The sequence below is a fragment of the Onychostoma macrolepis genome, chromosome 20, assembly GCF_012432095.1.
Source record: "Onychostoma macrolepis isolate SWU-2019 chromosome 20, ASM1243209v1, whole genome shotgun sequence".
NCBI lineage: Eukaryota > Metazoa > Chordata > Actinopteri > Cypriniformes > Cyprinidae > Onychostoma > Onychostoma macrolepis.
Window position 1 is genome coordinate 9,938,105 of NC_081174.1, and position 22,858 is coordinate 9,960,962.

Sequence of the window (22,858 nt, forward strand, 5' to 3'; positions counted from 1 at the left end):
CAAGTAGGAGTGGTCAATTCTGCACCAAATGTCCCACATAAAGCATCCAGCTTACCCAGGAAGTAGCCGGTTCACCATGCTAAAAAGTGATTTAGGCTTATTGTTTGATATGTTAACAGTTTTGGAAATATAGGAAGAGTGATCTGCATTCAAGGCAGTTTTGTAGTGCTTAACATGATCTGAAAATGCCTGAAAGTGTACAGTTAAACCTGTTTTCCTAAAAAGGCGTTCAAGTTGTCTGCCTTTGGCTTTCATAGCACGTAGCTCATTGTTGTACCATGGAGCTGAGCGGGACATGGGAACAGACCTAGTCCTGATTGGAGCATTCTCATCCAAAACATCAGCAATAGCAGAGTGGTACAAATCATATATCTTGGATGGACAAGTAAAATTGAGTACATCAGAAATAACAGATGAAGCAATAGAGGCAGTAAGTGAATTAACATTGACAGCACTGAACTTACTATAAGAAATGGTTTTGTTTTCAGTACGTTTAGTTTGGTAAGTTATTGTAAAGTCCAAATTAATAAGCTTATGATCAGAAATTGGAGTAGCCAGTCCACTGATAGAGATATTATTTAAACCTGATGTACAGACTAAGTCAAGCGTATGACCATGAATATGAGTAGGGAAGTTGACATTCTGATGAAGATCGAAACAATCCAGAACAGTCTTTAACTGAGTACTATTAAAACAGGGTGTATCAACATGGATGTTAAAGTCACCAAGTAAGATGACCTGGGCTTATGATGCACAAGCAAGTGTTAGTAGTTCGCTGAGTTCTGAGAAAAAGTCATTTTGCTGTTTAGGTGGTCTATAGATCAGAATAATTGTGAGGAGACAGTTTGAGCCGACCTTCAAAGCTGTGAATTCAAAAGTCTCAGTACAATGAAAATCCATCTGAGTGAGTGTTATGGAGTTACAACAACCGCAAGGCCACCTCCTTTACCAGATAGACGCAGCTTAGACAAGTATTGATAATCATTCGGTGTAAGCAGATTTAGTTGGATGAAATCATTAGGTGTTTGCCAAGTCTCAGTAAGAAATAACATGTCCAAGTCGGTATCTGTAATTAATTTGTTTAGATAGGGGCCCTTATACGAGTGACAGTTCAACAGAGCCGAGTGGTTATGCAGTACTCCTGTATTGCCAGTAGAGTTGACAGTTGAGGCTGATTTTTTCTACGTAGACAAGCGCTCGCGATGGATGAGAGTCTCTTGATAGACGTTTTGAACTGACCAAAGTTCTGTTACTAGTCCAGATGCACGGAATAACCGAAGGTTTTGGCTGCTGAATAGTAAAAATCCTTCTAACCTAACGTGGACGTCGGATAATCCCGAGTGAGCGGCAATGCTCGTACGTCACAGAGTCAAGGCGTGGGTGCCCGTCGAGCGCGCTGAGTTTACTAGGCAGGTATCCAAATTCCATGTTGGAAGGTAGTCCGGTTAGTAGTAAAGAGAACCAGAGACAACGCAAGTACTAAAGCCTTTAACTTGTTGGTGATAGCCATGAGAAAACCAGAAGTAAGCAACGCCGCGTTAGCCAGAACTGCAACCATCCCAACATCAATAAAAGCTTACAGAGAGGAAAGCTACCCAACCATACAGTAAGCCAGTAGAAAGACTAGTAAGAAGAGTGTTAACTCACCTCACAGTCAGTCTGATAGATGTAGAATCGAGGGGTGAGAGGGCTCACAGCAGGCTGACAACCAGGAGTTCCCAACGGCAACAACAAAGTACACCAGCTGAACAGTAAAGTGAATCCAGTTTGTCAAAGTCCATCAGCCAAACAGGGAGAGTAAATCCAATATACAGTTTTGCAGAAAAGTACTGGTAGTAGTAATAGTGGTATAGTAGCGAACACAGACGATCACAAACAAACTCACAACCCAGCATGGAGCGGCATCCAGACACGCACCGCGTTCCCACACAGGAAGTCACACAGGAGAAAAGCACCGAAATAGAAGATTTGGTTGCAAAAAGAAACACATCGTCAGTTATGTGGAAATATTTTGCCTACAGAAAGGATGATGTTGGAGTTTGTTCAAGTTTTCCCTCTTTTCCTCGCTTTCCTTCACTTTTAAATAGTTTGTAAATGCCTGTGCGCATTCGTTTCGAAACTAAATCTTCCGCCATCGTCTTGTCTGTCTCACCTCATTCACTCTGCTCACGTGATAAATGAAATCTGACTCCTGGTGCTGATCTGTGATGCGACTGTCGTTCGGCACACTACATTGAGCATCCACGTTCAGTTTTTAAATTGTAGTGTCTGTTTTCTAACTGAAGTTATTTTTATTACTATAAAAAAAATCAAACTGACGTGGGTGGACAAGTGACGTAACTGGTGTTTCGGCTTAACACTGCAACACTGCAATAATTATATGATTAATTCATTCAGCAGTTTAGCTAGCTATCTAACAAGAACAAACTGACATTTATTTTCATAATACAATAGGTACTCCTCATACCAGAATTTGCCTTTTTCTTTAATTTTTTTTCTTCGTTTTTTTTATCTAATTATAAAAGTTGCTGAAACCAATTTCTGAGTAATATAATATAATTAAATAATGTACATTAAACTTCCCATTAAGTATTTTTTATGCAATATTGCAGTTTGTTGTAAATTATTTATCTGTGCAGGTCATTGTTTTTGTGTTTTTTTTATTCATATCTACTCTTATTCTTTAATCAAAATTCTGAATATGTGGTTACTCACTTGATTCTTATTAATATTATCCTATTTTGACAAGCTTAAATTCACTCTCACCTATCCACTAATTAAGTTTGTTTTGCTGTTCCTATTTCTCATTCTTAGACCTTCCTGAGTACCCGGAAAGGTGCTTGGGTCATAGGTCGCGTGGTCGATAGAGGGCTTCCTCTAGATATGACAATGATGACGCGAGCTCGAGATCTGTTTTACGGCCTCCTGCCTCGAGCTCTGCTCAACTGGATTTGGGAGAGAAGCCTCAATCAGAGACATGACCACAAGCTGTATGGACTACAGTCTGCTCACAGGTGAAGGGCCACAACGTGATCCTCAAAGACTCTTTCCAAACTCTTTTCATCGTTGATGATTAAAGTAAAGCCCTGACAGTTTAAAAATTACCTCATGATTCACAGTGACCTTTTACCCATGTTTTGTGATTCCAGGATCCTCGACCAGCGTACCATTATAAACGATAACCTCCCGGGTCGCATTCTGGTAGGAGAACTGGTAATGAAATCAAATGTGCAGAAGTTTCAAGGCTCGACGGTGGTCTTTGATGATGGGACTGTAGAAGAGAAGATCGATGCAGTGATCTTCTGCACAGGATATGATTATAAATTCCCCTTCCTCCCCGCCTCCTTAAGCTCTGGTTCTGATGGAGATGTGAGACTCTACAGAAGAGTCTTCCCTCCATCTCTTGAGCGTCCAACACTGGCCATCATGGGCCTGCTGCAGACCAAAGGGTCGATCATGCCAGCTGTAGAGCTACAGGCACGCTGGGCCACCAGGGTCATTGCAGGTAATGAGCAACCATAATAAGTCATGAAAAAAAAAAATCATTTTGTGATTTGTAGGTGAAGTAAATATAGAGAATCATATGAAACATATTTTTATGTGATTATGGGTAAAAAAAGATTTTTTTATTAATTTGCCTTTAATTTTCTTCAAGGACTAAACCATCTTCCTCCAGCTGAGAAAATGGATAAAATAATTGAGAAAGACATAAAAGCTAATTTAAAGAGGTAATTATTTATTCACCTGGATGATAATTTCAAATAGGTTTTATTTTGACAGTTAATCTGCTATCTCTCCACAGTTACCCCTGTCCCAAGCTGGCTGCCCTTCAAGTGGACTACATCCCTTACCTAGACACAATAGCAAAGGATGTGGGCATCTGTCCCAACATTGCTTGGCTGCTCCTGAGGGACCCTGCTGTTGGTTTGAGGGTTTTCTTCGGGCCCTGTACTCCCTACCAGTTTCGACTGAGCGGACCGGGGCACTGGAAAGGTGCCCGTCAGGCCATCCTTACCCAATGGGATCGTGTGGCCAAACCCATGAAGACACGGCCCATTCCAGAACCTTCATCCTTCAGTTTATTTTTTTGGCTGGGCTTGTCAGGAGGGGCTGCAGTGATTTTTGCTTTAATGGCAATGCAAAAGAAGATCCCACTCTTTCTGAATATCGATTAGATCCCATAGATATCCCACACTCAATTTTTGGGTAGCTCTGTTTTGCGTATACACTTTAACCTAATTGTTGGAGTTCATTATTTTTTATAATCCATGTAATAAGTTATATTTTAAACTCTTGTCATACATTGTTGTCAAACAAGTGTATTTTTTGTTCTTAGATTTATCTCAAAACAAGTGCTCTTCCATATATCCAGACATCATAATTATCTTCTTTGTGTTTTGTTTTGTTTTTCAACAACGTAATATAGTAATATGTCTTTGGGCAATCATCACAGAAGTAAAGTGTCAGCATTTTCATCAATCAATATACTTTTAAATAAAAAAGTCGTTGGAGAAGTCTGAGTCTGTCAGAGCTGGTATTTTGTGATTGTGAGATGAGATGATGATTATTACCATGCCTACATATCATTTAGTGTCAACAAAACAAAATGAATACAAACATATAAAATAAAAAGAGGATAAAAAAATATAATAGAATAAAACAAAACAAAAAAAATATACATACATTAGGGCAGTTACATAAATTTGAAAAGCTTTAGAATTTGTATTGTTTTTATAAGCTTATTTAATTCGACGTTACTGAGCAAAGCGAGTGACAACCATGATCTCCGCCCCTTTTACATCTACGTCTACACAGGGGTGTGGTGTAGTGACCAACATCTGAACTTCTGCGACCATAACTTAACTCGGTAAGATGGCACACCACAAACCTTTATTAACATTTAACATAACTCTGTTGTTGATTGATACAGGCGTACATGTTTACGTAACTTGACTTTGTTTATTTAAAGACGACAAAGCTGCTTGCCTGTCCAAGTCGAACTGAAATCTGATGCTTTATATTTCCGTATGTTCTTTCAAATACATAGACATGCACCAGTTATGACCAAACAGTATGTTTTGAAACGTCAAAGTTTAAGTCATTGCAGCTACAAGTTAACGTGTGATTTTGAAATATTGTAACGCTTGGTATTTTTTTTATTGTGACAGAGTTGCAAGACAACAACTTATTTTGCAGCTTGTGTGTTGTTGTTGTTTTTATTCTGCTCCCGCAGCGCGAAAAACACCAAAATGGTCTTGTGGTCACTTGATTTAATTAACGTCACATGAATTATTCCGCTGACCAACGTCTTTCTGGTGGTCTTTCTCATTTTCTTGGAGGCGCTTTAACATCTTTTACCAAGGCAGCGTCAAATAAATGTGAATTTATATGAGATGATATACACAACATGTTATGTAATATGTGTGTCTTTTTCATTTTGAAAGGGTTAAACACAGGGATGAAAAGTGTAGATCCAGTCCAACCAGTTAAGAATATCCAATTGGCATATTACTACATAGCCTAATGCATGTTAATGTACAGTACACGAAGCTTAAGATATAAAAGGTAAATGTCACGTGTGAACAGAATATTTTCTCTGCATCAATTTCAGTTTGTAAAATTATGCAAAAAAAAAAAAATATATATATATATTGTGTGTAATAAAATGTCATTTCTGCAACAGAAAGCTATCAAACACTCATGTGTGTGATGGAAATAACACTGGATTTCATGCTTCAGAAAAGATGACAAATTAATAGAATGAAAATCATATGTGTTTGAAACATCAAGGGTGTGCATATTTAGTGACCTTGTTTATATATATATATAACTATTCCTTTCATTCAAATTCTTCTCCAGCTGTCTTAAATCTGACTATTGTGGATCATCATGGCTAAACGTGTTGCTGTGATTGGAGGAGGAACTTCTGGACTGGCCTGCATCAAATGCTGCCTGGATGAAGGTCTGGAGCCAGTGTGTTTCGAGACCAGTGATGACATTGGAGGACTCTGGAGGTTTAAGGTGAGATACTATATGTGACCCTGGACCACAAAACCAGTCTTAAGTGTCCATTTTTCGAAATTGAGATTTATACATCATCTGAAAGTTGAATAAATAAGCTTTCCATTGATGTATGGTTTGTTAGGATCTGACAATATTTGGCCGAGATACAACTATTTGGAAATCTGGAATCTGAGGGTGCAAAAAAATCAAAGTATTGAGAAAATCGCCTTTAAAGTTGTCCAAATGAATTCTTAGCAATGCATATTACTAATCAAAAACGACGTTTTGATATATTTACAGTAGTAGATTTACTAAATATCTTCATGGAATATTATCTTTACCAAATATAATAATGATTTTTGGCATAAAAGAAAAATCTATAATTTTGACCCATACAGTGTATTTTTGTCTATTGCTACAAATATACCCCAGCGACTTAAGACTGGTTTTGTGGTCCAGGCTCGCATATGTCTAAAAGATTGGACCCATTAAAGTTGAGCATATGAAGAAAAGGAGGAGGCCTGAGGTACAGTTTATTGCAAAGCAGCAATAGACAACATGCTGCAAGAATCTGATTCACTTTGCATGTCTTTCCATCTTAGGAAAATCCAGATCCAGATCGTGCAAGCATTTACCACTCAGTGATTATCAACACTTCAAAGGAGATGATGTGCTACAGTGACTTCCCGATCCCTGCCCACTTCCCAAACTACATGCACCACTCCCTCATCATGGACTACTTCCGCATGTACGCTGACCACTTCCAGCTCAAACAGCACATCCGCTTCCAGGTCAGAACTGAAAGGTTTTGATGGCACGTTAAAACTGTGAAGTTTTCAATATACTATACTGTTTTCAAAGATTCACAAGTTCATGTTTTGTGTTTCCCAGACAAAAGTCCTTCATGTTACACCAAGGCCAGACTTCCCTCACTCTGGACAGTGGGATGTAGAGACAGAGTCCAAAGATGGTCGTAGAGAGAAGCAGGTGTTTGATGCTGTGATGGTTTGCACTGGACACCACTGTCACCCTCATCTCCCTCTACAGGACTTTCCAGGTGCAGTACATGTGATGACTAAGTAAACACAGTATGAGCAAAGTGCAACAACACAATGTCAATAAAGACCAAACAATCATAGTCAGCTTTGGTGTACAAGAGTCATTAGGCCTCATTCAAATCCTCTCTTTAGGAATAAACACGTTTAAGGGAAAATTCTTCCACAGCCGTGATTACAAAAACCCTGAAGAATGGCGAGGGAAGAGGGTAGTTGTGATTGGTATTGGAAACTCTGGAGGAGATATTGCTGTGGAGCTGAGCAGAATGGCCAAACAGGTGATATGCTACAACTACAGAATAAAATAATTATAGTGTATCTTTTTTTTCCACATTGTTTCCCTTACTTTAATTCCAGGTTTATCTGAGCACCCGAAGGGGATCTTGGATACTAAATCGTGTAGGAGACAATGGTGTTCCAGCAGATATGTTGTTTAGTAACAGAATGGGTAATTGGCTTATTCAAATGTTGCCTGTTGGATTTATCAACAATTTTGGAGAGAAACAACTCAATAAACGGTTCAACCACAAGCTCTATGGGCTGCAGCCTGCTCACAGGTACTGTGAACACTGGAAGAAACAAGACTCTGATGATGCTGGTCATTCTTAGTATTGGTACTTAAGCATGAGGAGGTCATCTTTATACAAGTAGAACAAGACAGAATCCATGAAAGCTTCTTTGCTGCAATCAATTACATTATATAATGTCTATTGTTTTTCCCCAGAGTTTTCAGCCAACATCCCATGGTCAATGATGACTTACCAAACCGCATCCTCTCCGGTACCGTCTCAGTCAAGCCAAACGTTCAAGAGTTTCGTGGATCAAGTGTGGTGTTTGAGGATGGCACTGTTGAGGATGACATTGATCTGGTGGTGTTTGCCACAGGCTATACTTTCTCATTCCCCTTCCTGTCTTCACATGTAATTCCTGTCTCAAAGAACAAAGTATCCCTGTACAAATACATATATCCCCCAGGACTGGAGCGGCCAACTTTAGCCGTGATTGGTCTGATCCAGCCTCTGGGAGCCATTATGCCCATCTCTGAGATGCAGGCGCGCTGGGCCACGCGTGTTTTTAAAGGTATCCAACATGACGCTGACCTCCTACACAGAAAATTACAGGGTGTTCCTAGTGTATATTCTTACCAAAATGTTGTAATACAGTTTTACGTGAGGATTTTACACCCTGTAGAATTAAACAAAGAATTTTAGACAATGATTTTTTTTATTTTCATCATGAATCTGGTTTTGAGTTCTGAAAGTTATAGTATGACAACATACTGTAGTACTTGTACATGACCTATATGAATATAGCGGAACATTATGTGTACAGTGTTTTTGTACTTAACAAAGCTGTGATATCCTCACTAGGACTGTGCAAACTGCCTCCAATGACTGCAATGATGAAGGACATTAAAGCAAAAGAGGAAGCAATGGCTCGAAGGTTCTCCACACTTAACATCTCACATGAACATGTATCACAACGTTTACACTATTCCTACAGTTAAAAGTATGTAATTTCAGTGGATCTTGATCTTAATCGTGTTCTCATGCAGGTATGTGGCCGCCCAGAGACACACCGTCCAGGTGGACTACATCCCCTACATGGATGAGTTGGCTAAACAAGTGGGTGTCCGTCCTTCTATCCTGAAGTTGCTCGTGACAGACCCTAGACTGGCTCTGAACGTCATGTTTGGGCCCTGCACCCCGTACCAGTTTCGGCTGCACGGGCCGGGCCAATGGGAAGGTGCGCGTCAGGCCATCCTGACTCAGTGGGATCGAGTCAACGAGCCCCTGAGAACACGCTGTACACCAGAGCCGCAGTCACAGCGCTCCTCTCATTCACTCATATTCTCAGTGTCTGTTGCTGCGCTGCTGTCTGCTCTGTATTACAGCAGAGCCAGCCTGCACACACTCATAGCAGACCCTTCATCACTCCTGGACAAGATCAGGGCGTTAGTACCATTGCCACTGACCACACAGTGATCATGCTATATGAATCAGAAACATACTTCATATGAAATATAACACCTTAAGAAATGTACTTCCTTTTAGGTAAACCATAGTCAACATCATGAAAATGTCAGAATTGACACAGTGCTTATATAAAATGTTTGATACTGATATTCATCAGCAAGTCCCTCAAAATTTTAAACACAGTTTGTGTATAATGAACATTTCATTTTATTGTAAAATAATTGCTTTTATTTGCTGTTTTGTATGTAATTACATTTTAATTGTATAATTGTGTGGTTTTAATTCACTAGCATGTATTAGCACACTGTTTTGCAAGTATTATCTTAATTATGCATCACCCTCAGCTGCTGCAGTTGGCATGTCTTTTTAAGCATGTTAATTTGCTTTAATATTTAGTGATAGTAGTAATGACTGATTAAATTGTGTTGCAAATCAAATCTTAAAATTGTATTTAAAAAGCTACTTGTAGATAGTCTAAGAAGAGGGTAGACTTTCATGAGTTTCTTAAGTTGTAAATGTGAAACTAAAGGATCTACTTAAGAGTGGCCCATCTTAAGCTATATACCATTAAGTTGGGCATCCTAACTACCCAATTTGCATGGATGTTTGTATGGCATTGTACTGTTTCACCAACTCAAGATGGGTTTGACAAGCGCTAATAAACAGAATATAAGTTACCTGGAGTGGTGTGTGTTTATTGCGCTTAGTGCACTCTTAAGATGGTGTTGCTGCCTGTATGAAAGGATGCTTAGCTTGTACTGGTATGCTGAGCAATTGAATAAAGAAATTAAAGAGCCCCTAGGACGATATAGAAATAGAATAAAATATGAGCTGGTAGGAAAAAATATTATTTCTATGCATTTGCGTTTAAAAAAAAACAAAAAAGAGTTTCCAAGAGAAATTGTCATTTGAAAGCAGACATAAAAGCATTAAAATATAATTTGCTCTTTCATCTATTTATTTGATTTTTTTCCCCAATCCCCATGTAGGGGCTCCGTAATAAATCTCAAAGTAATACTTCTGAGTCTTGCATCCTGGCCTGGGTAAGTAACCCTTAGAACACTTGATCTGTGGATGTTGTGTGTAGTTTGCATATGATTAACAGGACTCTGGCGATTAGATGTGGTCTAAAACTAAATATCTAATGTGTAGTTGAACATTGACCCGAGAAGGTGACAGTTAAATGAATCCCTGCACAGGGGGTGTGATGAAGTCTTCATATTACTTTGAAGTGATCATCTCCCATGATTTTTTGCCTCACTGCTTCACGCTTGGTAAGCCACAATACAACAAATCTAACATTGACACTAATGTATTTTTGGCTGGCATTTACTAGTTTATATTACTTTAATTCGTTGTCGTTTACTTAATATTATATTTTAAAATGTGCACTTGAAAGTGTACTCGCTTTAAGTATAACGTACAATACAGCCTTTTACTTCATTAATATAGCCCAAAGCCTATTATCTGCAAGTACACTGCAGGTGCACATTCGGTACAATTAATTACCCTTTTTTTGACAAGGGAACCTACGCATAATGCAACATAGTGGTCCGTTATTGTTCTTATGTAATAGTTTGTGTAAACGCACTACGCAGTAGATTCATCGTGCAGTCCACTTGAAATACTTTGTCATCATTAGTGTACCAAATATGGAAATGTATAGTGAAATCTTCCGCAATCCATTTGGATATATTATCAGATAACGTTTTAAAGGGTTTTAATTTAAAAATGGTTTAATAATCTTTTGTCACGGTTTAAAGAAGAACACTTATTTTGATTTGTTGACTAATTAAACCACATTATTTATTTATTTATTCATTCATTCATTCATTTTTTTTTTTTTTTTAAACTGTGATCATGTGATTTCAATTTTTATTTTATTTTTTCCAGATACCAGATTAAGTAAGGGAAAATGCACATCCAATCGGTTGGATGTCCCGATCAAGCCCGACTAAGTTTTCTCAGTGTGTTCAGCGCCGTCGCCTGAAGTTGGTCTTTGTCGGCTTTTTTTTCGGCCGATTCGACATGCTCGTCGATCTGATCATTCTGATTGGCTGTTCAGCTGGCGAACCAGTGCACGAGAAAGGTGCAGAACGAACGTGCTACTTGGCCGTCGGGTGTCGAGCGTTGGCTTGGTGTGTTCTGGGGCCGGGCTTTACGAAAATTATGCTGCCTTCATGTGCTATCGGAATTATTGTAAATACAAGTTTCCTAATCGAAATTGGACGTGAACGGCCTCTCAAGTCGTATTTACTACTGGGAAATTCGGAAATAATTTTGAGACCCGAGTTTCCAAGCGGGTCATAAACTTTAAACATGGTGGAGAGAACAACCATTGCAGCTTTCAATGCTGTTCTCACAACAGCTAAAGTAGTGTATTTATAGGCTAGATATGAACGATCAATCGAAGCATATTGTATGTTTTATAAGCAGTGAAATAAGCATGTATTTGACCGAAATTCCAGAATTGTCAGCGAACTACATGTATAGTGCGGTGAATGCTTATATGATTGTCAACCAATGGGATGCTACATTTTATTCTTTCCGACATTAAAGCACTTGAATACGTCAAGCTCGTAATCATGACTTCATAAGTGGGAAATAGGAAATTTCCGATAGCACGTGAAGGCAGCATTAATCACGGTTCCCCTTCTAGGGAACTCCACGCTGCGCCCCTAGGGGGCACTATGGGGAATGCAGCCTGCATGACCGGTGTCTGAAGCACATGTGAAACAACGCCAGTCTATTGGCCCACATGGCCCATGATGTCATAGTGCCCGGAAGTATAAGAGGGCACTATGAAGTGCGTGTGAGAGACCAAGGCAGGTGAGCGGTGTGGAAAGTGTGTGCCTCCGTTCCAGAGGTTTCTGGCATTTGAGGACACAATCTATCTGTCATGTGTCTTGGTCAGGAGCTTGCGTGTTCAGTGCTCGAGGGCGCTGAACGCGCTCATTGTGAGTGTTATCCAATGAGAAGCTCTATTTGCGTTTGTCCCTCTCCTCGAGAGATGAGTGACAAGTGTTTGCGTCTTGTGGTTCGGGTCCCATTGTTGCCGAGGCACGGCGAAGACTCAGATCGTGCGATTCGCGGGTTTAAGACACTCTTTTTGGGTTATCAGATCCCGCGCTTTAGGGGATGTGTGCCTCCGTGTTTGGATCCTAAAACTCGAGGGCATGTTCTGCTTTCACGTTTGTCTCGGCTAAGAGCACGCGCGTTCAGAGTTACGTGCGCATCGTGATGAGTCACGGTGTCTAGGCTCCGCTCGCGTTTGTTCCTATTCCCGAGGGATGCGGAACAAAGCGTTTGTGTCTCGCGGTGCGATTCCACCATTGCTGCGGCACAGTTTCTCACCTCGCGGTCATGATCTGCAAGATCCACACACCCTCTCTAAACGGGTTGTTGGATACTATTGGGTTGTTATGACGATGAGTCGTTTCAGCCCTGATCCTGCTGGGAGCCATGTTCTAGCCTGGCTCCTTAAATAGGTTGGGTTCCCCTTGGCACAAGTTTTCCCAATTAAGCGCTTAAGTCTTTGTCTAGGAATCTGCTATTCGAGGATAGCTGTGTTCCAGCTTGGAGACTGCTTCCCTTTTATTTATTTATTTATTTTTTCTAATTTTTTTAGGGTTTTTAAAATGGTGGTCTCCGTGAGCCCCTTGCATGGACTGTGCTGTCTCCCCTTCGGGGTTTTACATAGATGGCCCACTTCCATGGTCTGGGCTATCTTCAGCCTTATCTGAGTGAACTGCTATTTGAGGATAGCTGTGTCCAGCCCTCTAGTGTTATGGCCCTATAGTGTTACATCAGGCTTTGATCACTGACTATGATGTTTATGTGTTCGCTCTTTAGCGAATCATTTACTGAGGGTCCGGATCTCCCTCTTGTGAGCTCCAGGTCAATAACACGATGCTTCGCTAGCCTAATGTGGGACTGACATGGATTGGGGACCTCCTCAGTATAACCATCTGAGGGTGGTTATATTCCAGCCATTATGGCAGGTTGGGCTTACTTGAATACAGCTATCTGAGGCTAGCTGTCTTCTACTGCAGTTACGGTGAACCCTCTTATGGAGTGGTCCCCTTTCCTAGAGCCTAGTTATCTGAGGATAGCTATGTGCTAGCTCAGTGATCGTTCCCCTGCTTAGGGTTTTAAGTAGCGGTCTCTTGAGCCCTTACCTACACAGTGCTGTCTCACCTCTTGGGTCAAAAGTAAACAGCCCACTCTTTGTGGTCTGGGTAGTTTCAGTCGGTCCCTCTTCCGGTAGCCCTTCCTATAGTACATAGCTATCTGAGGATATCTATGTGCTAGCTCAGTGACTGCTCCCCTTCTTAGGGTCTTTAAGTAGCGGTCTCCTTGAGCCTTTGCCAACACAATGCTATCTCCCCTGCTAGGGTTGTAAGTAGATGGCCCACTCTCTGTGGTCTAGGCAGCTCTGTAGACAGTGACATGCCATTTCGTTTTATTTCTGTATTGTTGTAAGTAAAATATCGCATTTATACCATAATCGCTTAATTATGTTAATCGACTAACCTTCGCGTCAAAACTGCTCGTCAAAACCACCTTTTTACTACGGAGGAGACGATTCGCTAGCAAGATTCCTGAGGTAAGATGTAGTTGAAATCATATTTTGCTTACATTTATTAATAAAAGCAATGTTTCCTGCTGCTGTTGTTTTAATACTGTTTTAAACGTGCGGTCACAGCAAAATTTTGTGGGCAAAACCCAGTCATTGTCAATAACATGAGTTAGCACATTAGTCACGTAACTTTACTGTAAACCAAGCAGCTTTCTGTTGGTTAGCGCGGCGAAAACGCGTTGAAAACTGATTTCAAAGAGACAATCTTTTCTCACTTTCACTCGAAATTCCCGAGAGAGAAGACACCTTTACAAATGGCTGAATTTAGAAAAGCGAAATTTCGCCAAACAGTGGTAAATATGACCGCACTTTTAGACATTTTTTTTGTCAATAAAGAAATGGTGCTAGCAATGCTCTTTATTTATTATGTCTAAAGTATTTAAAAGTTTGCAGAAATGATTAGCAATATGTTATAAGTGCTTTGGAGCCACTGGTTCAGACCAGGTTACAATCTAAATTTGCTAACATTATATCAAATAAGTGATGTCTAACATTATGTTTATTACACAGCAAATGAACCAATCAGAAGATGGACCATTTTCTATGTTCACCATTCAGGTAAGCACTGCAATAAAACTCACACTAAATCATTCATTCATACCAAATCAAGCATTCTTTAGTTTATAATCTTTAGTTTATATTTTAGCATTATTTTGATCTTTCATTTGGCAGAAGACTCTCTGCCATTGCAGTCCCACATGACCAGGAAGGTACCTAACATCAGCACACAGGTGGGTTAACTACTGTAGGAAGGAGGAAGATCATCACATAGTGATTGCTTGCATGTGTCTTAGTGTGTTTTTGTCTCAGACAGCTACCCCTTCACTGAAGACAAGCTGAAGGCTAAATCCTCAATTGGAGTCTTTCTCTCTATGGATCTCAGCATTTTTGGACAGAATTTAGGATATGTAAATCTAACATAATTTAGTTTACAGTTCAGCTGAAATGTTTGTATGTTATTGACAAGCTGTTACTTACAAATATATATATATTCTTATCTTAGAGTAAAAAAGGTTTAAAAATGTAGGTTAAATATAAATTGACACTAATGTGGAATTGTCTCCTCTCTCTGTCTTAATATAGTGTTGGAACCAGGGATCTCCACTGAAGGACTGAGTACATTTGTGTTTGTGGACATGCATTCAGACCAGGGAGCATTCTGATGTTGGCAAAGTTCTGAGCAGGATCCAGTCTTCGGAGAAGTTCATTTATTCCCAAAGGTGGACAAAAACATTGTGTTGGCTTGATGAAAGAGATGAAAATAACTTTTTTTGTCCTGTGTTGGACATTTCTTTTTTGACTGCTTAAAACTGTATGTATATATATATTCTGCAGTTCTATGTAATTATTGATATTTCATCATAATAAATATTTTGACAACAAGCTAAACAACCAATGATTTTTCCATTCATTTTGTCAAATGCGAACATTTCGTTTAGAATTTTATGTATGTTTTTTTTTAACATAATGTATGTAGTGAAGGACAGCACATAATGTGTTAAATTATACACGTTTACACATCTTTGTGATAACCTTTCTGACACATTTACTGTGTTAAAACCATCAACACAATGAATGAGTAAAAATTAACACAAAAAAACGTTGTCCCAGAACTCTGGGACATTTAACACAATTTAACACAGGTTGTGTCATTTTTAACACATCTTTTCTAAGAGTGTACTCTCTTTACCTGGGATTTAAGTAGCGATCTCTTGAGCTCCTCTAGAGGCTTTCTAGTTAGCCTCTTCAGTGGTCTTGTGTATCCAGGCTAGTTCTGCTCACATAGCATAGCTATCTGAGGATAGCTGTGCTCTTAACTTGGGTGGGATGTTCCCCTTGATCTATTCAGGTTCCCCTGTTTCTGCCAAGTTGTCTCCTAAATTTTTTAATAGGGAGCCAGTACAGTGTTGACAGAAACGGGCTAATATGGGGTATTCCATACGGCATTTGTGATCAATGTGATACCTCTTTATTCACTGCCATGAATTGATGATGGTCAGATAAGTATTATTTGAACCATGCAAATGCAGTTCTCTTAATGCCAACATAATTTTCTAGTCTATTCAAAGAATGTTGTGGTCAACAGTGTCAAAGGCAGGGCTAAAATCCAGTAGCACTAATAGAGAGATCAGATGATAAGAGCAGATCATTTGTAACTCTGATGAGAGCAGTCTCAGTACTGTGATATGATCTAAATCCTGACTGGAATCTTCACAGATACCATTTTTCTCAAAGAGGGAACATAGCTGCTTTTTCTATTATCTGAAAAGGGAGATTTGAAATCGGTCTGTAATTAACTAATTCTCAGGATCAAGAGACTTAATAACAGCCAGTTTGAAGGTTTTGGGGACATATCCTAACAACAGTGAAAATTTTCTATATTTCTGCATGAACATGACCCAAAACATTATCAGATTTTCCTGAAAGTAGACAAAGAGAACCCAATCCAACAAATGAGACAAAAATATTTTCTTTGTCATTTTTTTATTAAGAAAAATTATCCTTTGTTACATGTCTGTGTGTTGCAAAAGTATGTGTCTCTATGATTAGTTGTTAATTTGAAGGTGAAATTAAAGTCCATCTGTTCAGAGGTGTTTTCATTCAGCGACCTGCCCTGTTTTATTTAGAGAACAGGGATCTATCAAAGTCTGATCATGTCTTTGGAAGTGAATCATGGCACAAACAAAGGAGATCTCTGAGGACCTCAAAACAGTTGGCTGGAAAAGGTTACAAAACCATCTCTGAAGAGTTTGGACTCTGAGTTTGGAAATTCAAGACCGCTGTTACCCTCTTCAGAAGTCGTTGATCAACAATGATCACTCCAAAAGCAAGACAGGTAATAGTCTGCATTCTGCAAGGTTGCAAAGGATTGGTTAATGTTAATGTCCATGAGTCCACCATCAGGAGAACACTGAACATCAATGGTGTGCTTGGCAGAGTTACAAGAAGAAAGCCACTGCTCTCCAAAAAGAACATTGCCCATCTGCAGTTTGCCAAAGATCATGTGAACAAGCCAGAGGACTATAGGAGAAATGTTTTGTGGACAAATGAGACCAAAATAGAACTCTTTGGTTTAAATGAGAAGTGTTATACAGTATTTGGAGAAAGGAAAACACTGCATTCCAGCATAAGAAACTTATCCCATCTATGAAACATGGAGGTGATAGTACCATGGTTTGGGCCTGTTTTGCTGCATCTGGGTCAGGACAGCTTGCCATCATTGATGGAAAAATGAATTTTGAATTATACCAGCAAATTCTAAAGGAAAATGTGATCTGTCCAACAACTGAGTCCCAAGAGAAAGTGGGCTATGCAGCAAGACAGTGGCCCCAAGCATAGAAGTCATTCTACCAATAAATGGTTAAAGAAGAACAAAATGAATGTTTTGGAATGGCCGAGTCAAAGTCCAGACCTTAATCCAATTGTAATGTTGTGGAAGGAGCTGAAGCAAGCAGTTCATAGGAGGAACATCACAGAGTTTAAGTGGTTCTGTACTGAAGAATGGGCTAAAAATCCAACAAGATGTTGTGCAGGACTGATCAGCAGTTACAAGCAACTTTACCTGCAGTTATTGCTGCAACATGGGGTCACACCAGATAATGAAAGCAAAGACTCGCATACTTTTGCAACGCACAGATAGGTAACAATGCATCATATTTCTCAATAAATAAATGACGAAGAAAATTGTCTCATTTGTTTGATTGGGTTCTCTTTGTCTACTTTCAGGACTTGTGTGAAAATCTGGTGATGTATTGGGTCATATTTAGGGTCATATTTATGCAGAAATATAGAAAATTGTAAAAGGTTTACAAACTTTCAAGCAGCGCTGTACATGTTGTTGGTTTAGATGATTTGAGATTAGCCACTGTTTTGAATAAATACCTGGGTTTTCTTCTGAAAGAGATGAAAAGTAAGCAGATCTAGCCATTTTTAAGGCTTTTCTGTAGGAGAAAGTACTTTCCCTTCGTGCAATACGAACTACCTCTAGTTTTGTTTTCTTCCAGATGTGCTCCATTTACCTAGCTGCTCTCTTTAGGGCGAAAGTCAAGATCTCTGACATATATTAAATATTTTAAATCTCACATTTATTTCTATCACCTTCATCTCCCTAAAGATTGTTGGTTCGGGATCATCATGGCTAAACGTATTGCTGTGATTGGAGGAGGAACTTCTGGTCTGGCCTGCATCAAATGCTGCCTGGATGAAGGTCTGGAGCCAGTGTGTTTCGAGACCAGTGATGACATTGGAGGACTCTGGAGGTTTAAGGTGAGATACTGTATGTCTACATGATTGGACCCATTAAAGTTGAGTGTATGAAGAAAAGGAGGAGGCCAAGAACTGAACCCTGAAACAGTTTACTGCAGAGCATCGATAAAGATGCTGAAAGAAACTAAACCAGTTTGCTGCATGTCTTTCCATCTTAGGAAAATCCAGATCCAGATCGTGCTAGCATTTATTACTCACTCATTATCAACACATCAAAGGAGATGATGTGCTACAGTGATTTCCCCATTCCTGCTCACTTTCCAAACTACATGCACCACTCCCTCATCATGGACTACTTCCGCATGTACGCTGACCACTTCCAGCTCAAACAGCACATCCGCTTCCAGGTCAGAACTGAAAGGTCATGATGGCACAAACTGTGAAGTTAGGGATATTCTGTATCTCATATTTAGCTTGGTTTTGGGGGTTCTCACATGTTCACAAGTTTGTGTTTACTAGACAAAAGTCCTTCGTGTTACACCAAGGCCAGACTTCTCTCATTCTGGACAGTGGGATGTAGAGACAGAGTCCAAAGATGGTCGGAGAGAGAAGCAGGTGTTTGATGCTGTGATGGTTTGCACTGGACACCACTGTCACCCTCATCTCCCTCTACAGGACTTTCCAGGTGCAGTACATGTGATGACTAAGTAAACACAGTATGAGCAAAGTGCAACAACACAATGTCAGTAAAAGCCAAACACTCAGTCACTTTTTTGTTGATGATTAGGACATTTACAGGGCTTTCAAAGAATGATTTAACATCAAAATGTTCAGTACATGTATGGACTGACACATAAAATTTGAATTTTGTACACTTTCTACTCCTGTTATTGCTGTTGGTGCTCCATGGCAACAATGGAAACTTGCTGCTGCCAATAGATACACAGAAACGCTGTTGTGAGCATGTAAGCTGATCATCAAATAGGCAGATCTAGACAGGTGGAGCTAGGGAGGTAGAGGTTTTCAGAGAAATTCTGAAAAGCAAGCTCATTTGCAGCAAAATCAGCAAAGGCCAAGTTTATGCTATGTAAATGATGTGATTACATGTAAAGGCTTCTTGTTCAAAACCTCTTTTTAGGAATAGACATGTTTAAGGGGAAATTCTTCCACAGCCGTGACTACAAAAACCCAGAAGAATGGCGAGGGAAGGGGGTAGTTGTGATTGGTATTGGAAACTCTGGAGGAGATATTGCTGTGGAGCTGAGCAGAATGGCCAAACAGGTGATATGCCACTATATCTATATAAGACTATAGTGTACACTGATGAGCCAAAACATTATGACCAGTCACTTTCGAAGTGAACGTAAAGGCCACATATTAAGGTCTGGGTAGATTAGATGATAAACAAACAGTCAGTTATCATAATCAATGTGTTGGGTGCAGGAGAAATGAGCATGAATGAAGATCTAAGGGGCATTTTCTAAAAGCATTGTTAGCCAACTATGATCATAAGTTCCGTCATTACCAATATAGTTCAACGATTCAGTGTTTCCCAAAACCATAGTTCCAATGAACATTCGCAAACAGCATTGCAAACTTACATGGTTGGAACTTCAGCTGTTGATCTGTGGTTAGAAGCATAGTTTCTTGTTAGTATGACATGTGTACTTAAATAGATCATGCTCTTGGGCATAATAAGCAAGCTAAGATTCAGTACATTCTGTATCTTTAATTCCAGTTATTTCAGTCTATATATTTCATGTCAACAATCAGCATAGTTTTTGAAGAGTGCACGTGTGAATAAATGTGCAAGAGAACCCTGAAGTATGAAGTTAGAGGCAACCCGTAATGAATCAAACATCAAATAGAGCAAAATGTCAGGGAGCAAAAAATTGTCAAGTAGTCACCTGGTGCCATCTTCAATACTATTTTCTTTTACATCACATGGATGACCATGTATGTGTACACTGTTTACCTGGGCTAGTGATGGCACCAGGATGCACTATGGGACGATGACAAGTTGGCTGTCTAAAAAGTGTGATGTTCTGCTGAGAAATCCTGGGTCCAGCCATTCATGTGGATGTAAATTTGACACATGCTAACTACATAAATATTGTTGCAGACCAGGCATACCCCTTTGTGACAACGGTGTTCCCTGGTGGAAGTGTCCTGTAGGTTGCGACTGAAGAACTGGCGAGGGAAGAGGGTAGTTGTGATTGGTATTGGGAACTCACCACATTATATTGGGATATGCCACATTAAGTGGCCTCTTTCAGCAGGATAATGCACCTTGTCATACTGCACACATTGTTCAGGAATGGTCGGATGTACATGATGGAGAATTCAAGGTATTGTACTGGCCTCCAAATTCTCCAGATTTCAATCCAATTGAGCATCCGTGGAATGTGCTGGGTCAACAAGTTTGATCTACAGTGGCTCCACTTCGCAACCTACTAGACATGAAGCATCTGCTGCTAATGTCTTGTGCCAGAAACCACAGGACACCTTTAAGAGTATTGTAGAGTCCATGCCTTGGTAGTTGGCACTGTTTTGAAGCACACAGAGGACCAACAGCATAATAACCTGGTGGTCATAATGATTTGGCTCATTTTATCCATATTACAGTACATTCTTCTTTGTAATTTACCCACTAATCACTTGGATAAAGGGGGCACAAAAGTACCATAAAAGGTATCTAGGGGTGCCACTAGGGTTTCTAGACCACTTGGACAGTTTTTGCCTCGACTTCCATTGATATCATGGATCATATTCCGCAGAAGACAAAAAGTCAAAATGATGGTAAGAAAATTATGACAGAATTTTTTTTTATTTTAGGTAAATTGTGTCTTTACTTTCAGGTTTATCTGAGCACCCGAAGGGGATCTTGGATGTTGAATCGTGTAGGAGACAAAGGTGTTCCTTCTGATATGATATTTAATAAAAGAGCACTAAAGTGGTTTCTTGGATGGTTGCCTGTTGGATTTTCTAATAGTTGGAGAGAAAAACAACTCAATAAACGGTTTGACCACAAGCTCTATGGGCTGCAGCCTGCCCACAGGTACTGTGTACACTGTAGATAACAAACCCATTGAAGTTAAATTAAGCACACTCTCTTCAATATAAAATATTGTTGAATAGTGATATTTTGTGTATATGTTTTTTTTTTTAATCTGGAAGAGTTTTCAGCCAACATCCCACGATCAGTGATGACTTACCAAACCGCATCCTCTCCGGTACCGTCTCAGTCAAGCCAAACGTTCAAGAGTTTCGTGGATCAAGTGTGGTGTTTGAGGATGGCACTGTTGAGGATGACATTGATCTGGTGGTGTTTGCCACAGGCTATACTTTCTCATTCCCCTTCCTGTCTTCACATGTAATTCCTGTCTCAAAGAACAAAGTATCCCTGTACAAATACATATATCCCCCAGGACTGGAGCGGCCAACTTTAGCCGTGATTGGTCTGATCCAGCCTCTGGGAGCCATTATGCCCGTCTCTGAGATGCAGGCGCGCTGGGCCACGCGTGTTTTTAAAGGTATCCAACATGACGCTGACCTCCTACATGCTAAAAAATAACGGTTCTTTATTGGCATTAGTGGTTCCATAAAGAATCTTTAACATCCATGGAAACAGAAAAAGTTTTCATGAAATTAATCATAATAAAAAACATTTTTTTAAAAAGTGAAACATGAACATGTAAGAATATTATTAATGTTAATAAGCATACAGTGTTTTTGTATGTAACAAGCTGTGATATTCTCACTTAGGACTGTGCAAACTGCCTCCAATAAGTGCAATGACGAAGGACATTAAAGCAAAAGAGCAAGCAATGGCTCAAAGGTTCTCCACACTTAACATCTCACATGAACATGTATCGCAACGTTTACACTATTCCAACAGTTAAAAGTATGTAATTTCAGTGGATCTTGATCTTAATCGTGTTCTCATGCAGGTATGTGGCCGCCCAGAGACACACCGTCCAGGTGGACTACATCCCCTACATGGATGAGTTGGCTAAACAAGTGGGTGTCCGTCCTTCTATCCTGAAGTTGCTCGTGACAGACCCTAGACTGGCTCTGAACGTCATGTTTGGGCCCTGCACCCCGTACCAGTTTCGGCTGCACGGGCCGGGCCAATGGGAAGGTGCGCGTCAGGCCATCCTGACTCAGTGGGATCGAGTCAACGAGCCCCTGAGAACACGCTGTACACCAGAGCCGCAGTCACAGCGCTCCTCTCATTCACTCATATTCTCAGTGTCTGTTGCTGCGCTGCTGTCTGCTCTGTATTACAGCAGAGCCAGCCTGCACACACTCATAGCAGACCCTTCATCACTCCTGGACAAGATCAGGGCGTTAGTACCATTGCCACTGACCACACAGTGATCATGCTATATGAATCAAAAACATTTGTATGAAATATAGCATCTTAAGAAATGTCTTTCCATAAGGGTAAACCACAATCAACATCATGAAAATGTCTGAATTTACACAATGCATATGCTTGATATTGATATTTATCAGCAAGTGCCTTAACATTAATAGCACAGTTTGTGTATAATGAGCATTTCATTTATGTGCCTGTGCATTTATGTGTCTGTAATGTGTATGTAATTATTTTAATATAATTGTGTGGTTTTAATTCACTAGCAACAAACTGATGGTTGTTGTGTTAAAATTCAACCACTTTCAGCTTCTGCAGTTGTTAGTTTTCTCTAAATATATTGTTACTAATAAATGTAATGGTGATTACATAGTACTGCCATTAAAATCTTAAAGTATATATATATATATATATATATATATATATACAGGGTTTAAATTGGGCCCCGGCACATAGACTCCAGGGCTCGACATTAACGCTTCATTAATGCCAGACAAGTAACATGATTAAAACATCAATAACCAAAAATAACTAGGTAAACACCAAAACGCAAGTATTATTCTGATTTTATTACATTTAGAGTAAGTGGCGAATAGTGGAT

The 22,858-nt window shown here is 39.7% G+C and overlaps 3 protein-coding genes across 14 annotated transcripts in view; all 3 read left to right on the forward strand.

Annotated features, from left to right (window-relative positions):
• The window catches only part of LOC131526717 (flavin-containing monooxygenase 5-like), a 57,629-nt gene extending 53,118 nt beyond the window's left edge, over positions 1-4,511 (forward strand). The window contains exons 7-10 of the mRNA XM_058755137.1: positions 2,815-3,014; positions 3,150-3,505; positions 3,656-3,728; positions 3,803-4,511. Of these exons, the coding sequence (XP_058611120.1) occupies positions 2,815-3,014; positions 3,150-3,505; positions 3,656-3,728; positions 3,803-4,175 (1,002 nt within the window). The 3' untranslated portion in view covers positions 4,176-4,511. The remainder of the gene's footprint in view (positions 1-2,814; positions 3,015-3,149; positions 3,506-3,655; positions 3,729-3,802) is intronic.
• Positions 4,512-4,759: 248 nt separating this feature from the next.
• On the forward strand, positions 4,760-9,711 carry LOC131527680 (flavin-containing monooxygenase 5-like). 3 transcript variants are annotated; one of them, XM_058756933.1, is made up of 9 exons: positions 4,760-4,867; positions 5,860-6,021; positions 6,606-6,794; positions 6,895-7,060; positions 7,194-7,336; positions 7,416-7,615; positions 7,783-8,138; positions 8,429-8,501; positions 8,614-9,711. In XM_058756933.1, exons 2-9 carry the CDS (start codon positions 5,890-5,892, stop codon positions 9,041-9,043), a joined length of 1,689 nt encoding a protein of 562 aa, XP_058612916.1. In that variant the 5' UTR covers positions 4,760-4,867; positions 5,860-5,889; the 3' UTR covers positions 9,044-9,711. The 3 variants fall into 3 exon arrangements, with proteins under 3 accessions (XP_058612916.1, XP_058612917.1, XP_058612915.1); XM_058756934.1 differs by lacking the exon at positions 4,760-4,867 and adding an exon at positions 4,880-5,025; XM_058756932.1 differs by lacking the exon at positions 4,760-4,867 and adding an exon at positions 5,698-5,791.
• Positions 9,712-10,182: 471 nt separating this feature from the next.
• Positions 10,183-22,625, forward strand: LOC131527547 (flavin-containing monooxygenase 5-like). 10 transcript variants are annotated; one of them, XM_058756728.1, is made up of 13 exons: positions 10,186-10,308; positions 10,928-14,231; positions 14,346-14,404; positions 14,484-14,581; positions 14,757-14,893; positions 17,788-17,939; positions 18,098-18,286; positions 18,399-18,564; positions 19,018-19,160; positions 20,738-20,937; positions 21,057-21,412; positions 21,645-21,717; positions 21,830-22,625. In XM_058756728.1, the coding sequence occupies exons 6-13, from the start codon at positions 17,808-17,810 to the stop codon at positions 22,257-22,259; spliced, it is 1,689 nt and encodes a 562-aa protein (XP_058612711.1). In that variant the 5' UTR covers positions 10,186-10,308; positions 10,928-14,231; positions 14,346-14,404; positions 14,484-14,581; positions 14,757-14,893; positions 17,788-17,807; the 3' UTR covers positions 22,260-22,625. The 10 variants fall into 10 exon arrangements, with proteins under 10 accessions (XP_058612709.1, XP_058612711.1, XP_058612715.1 ...); XM_058756732.1 differs by having other exon boundaries at positions 10,248-13,966; positions 14,184-14,231; XM_058756734.1 differs by having other exon boundaries at positions 10,248-13,966; positions 14,184-14,231; positions 14,488-14,581.
• Positions 22,626-22,858: the final 233 nt, after the last annotated feature.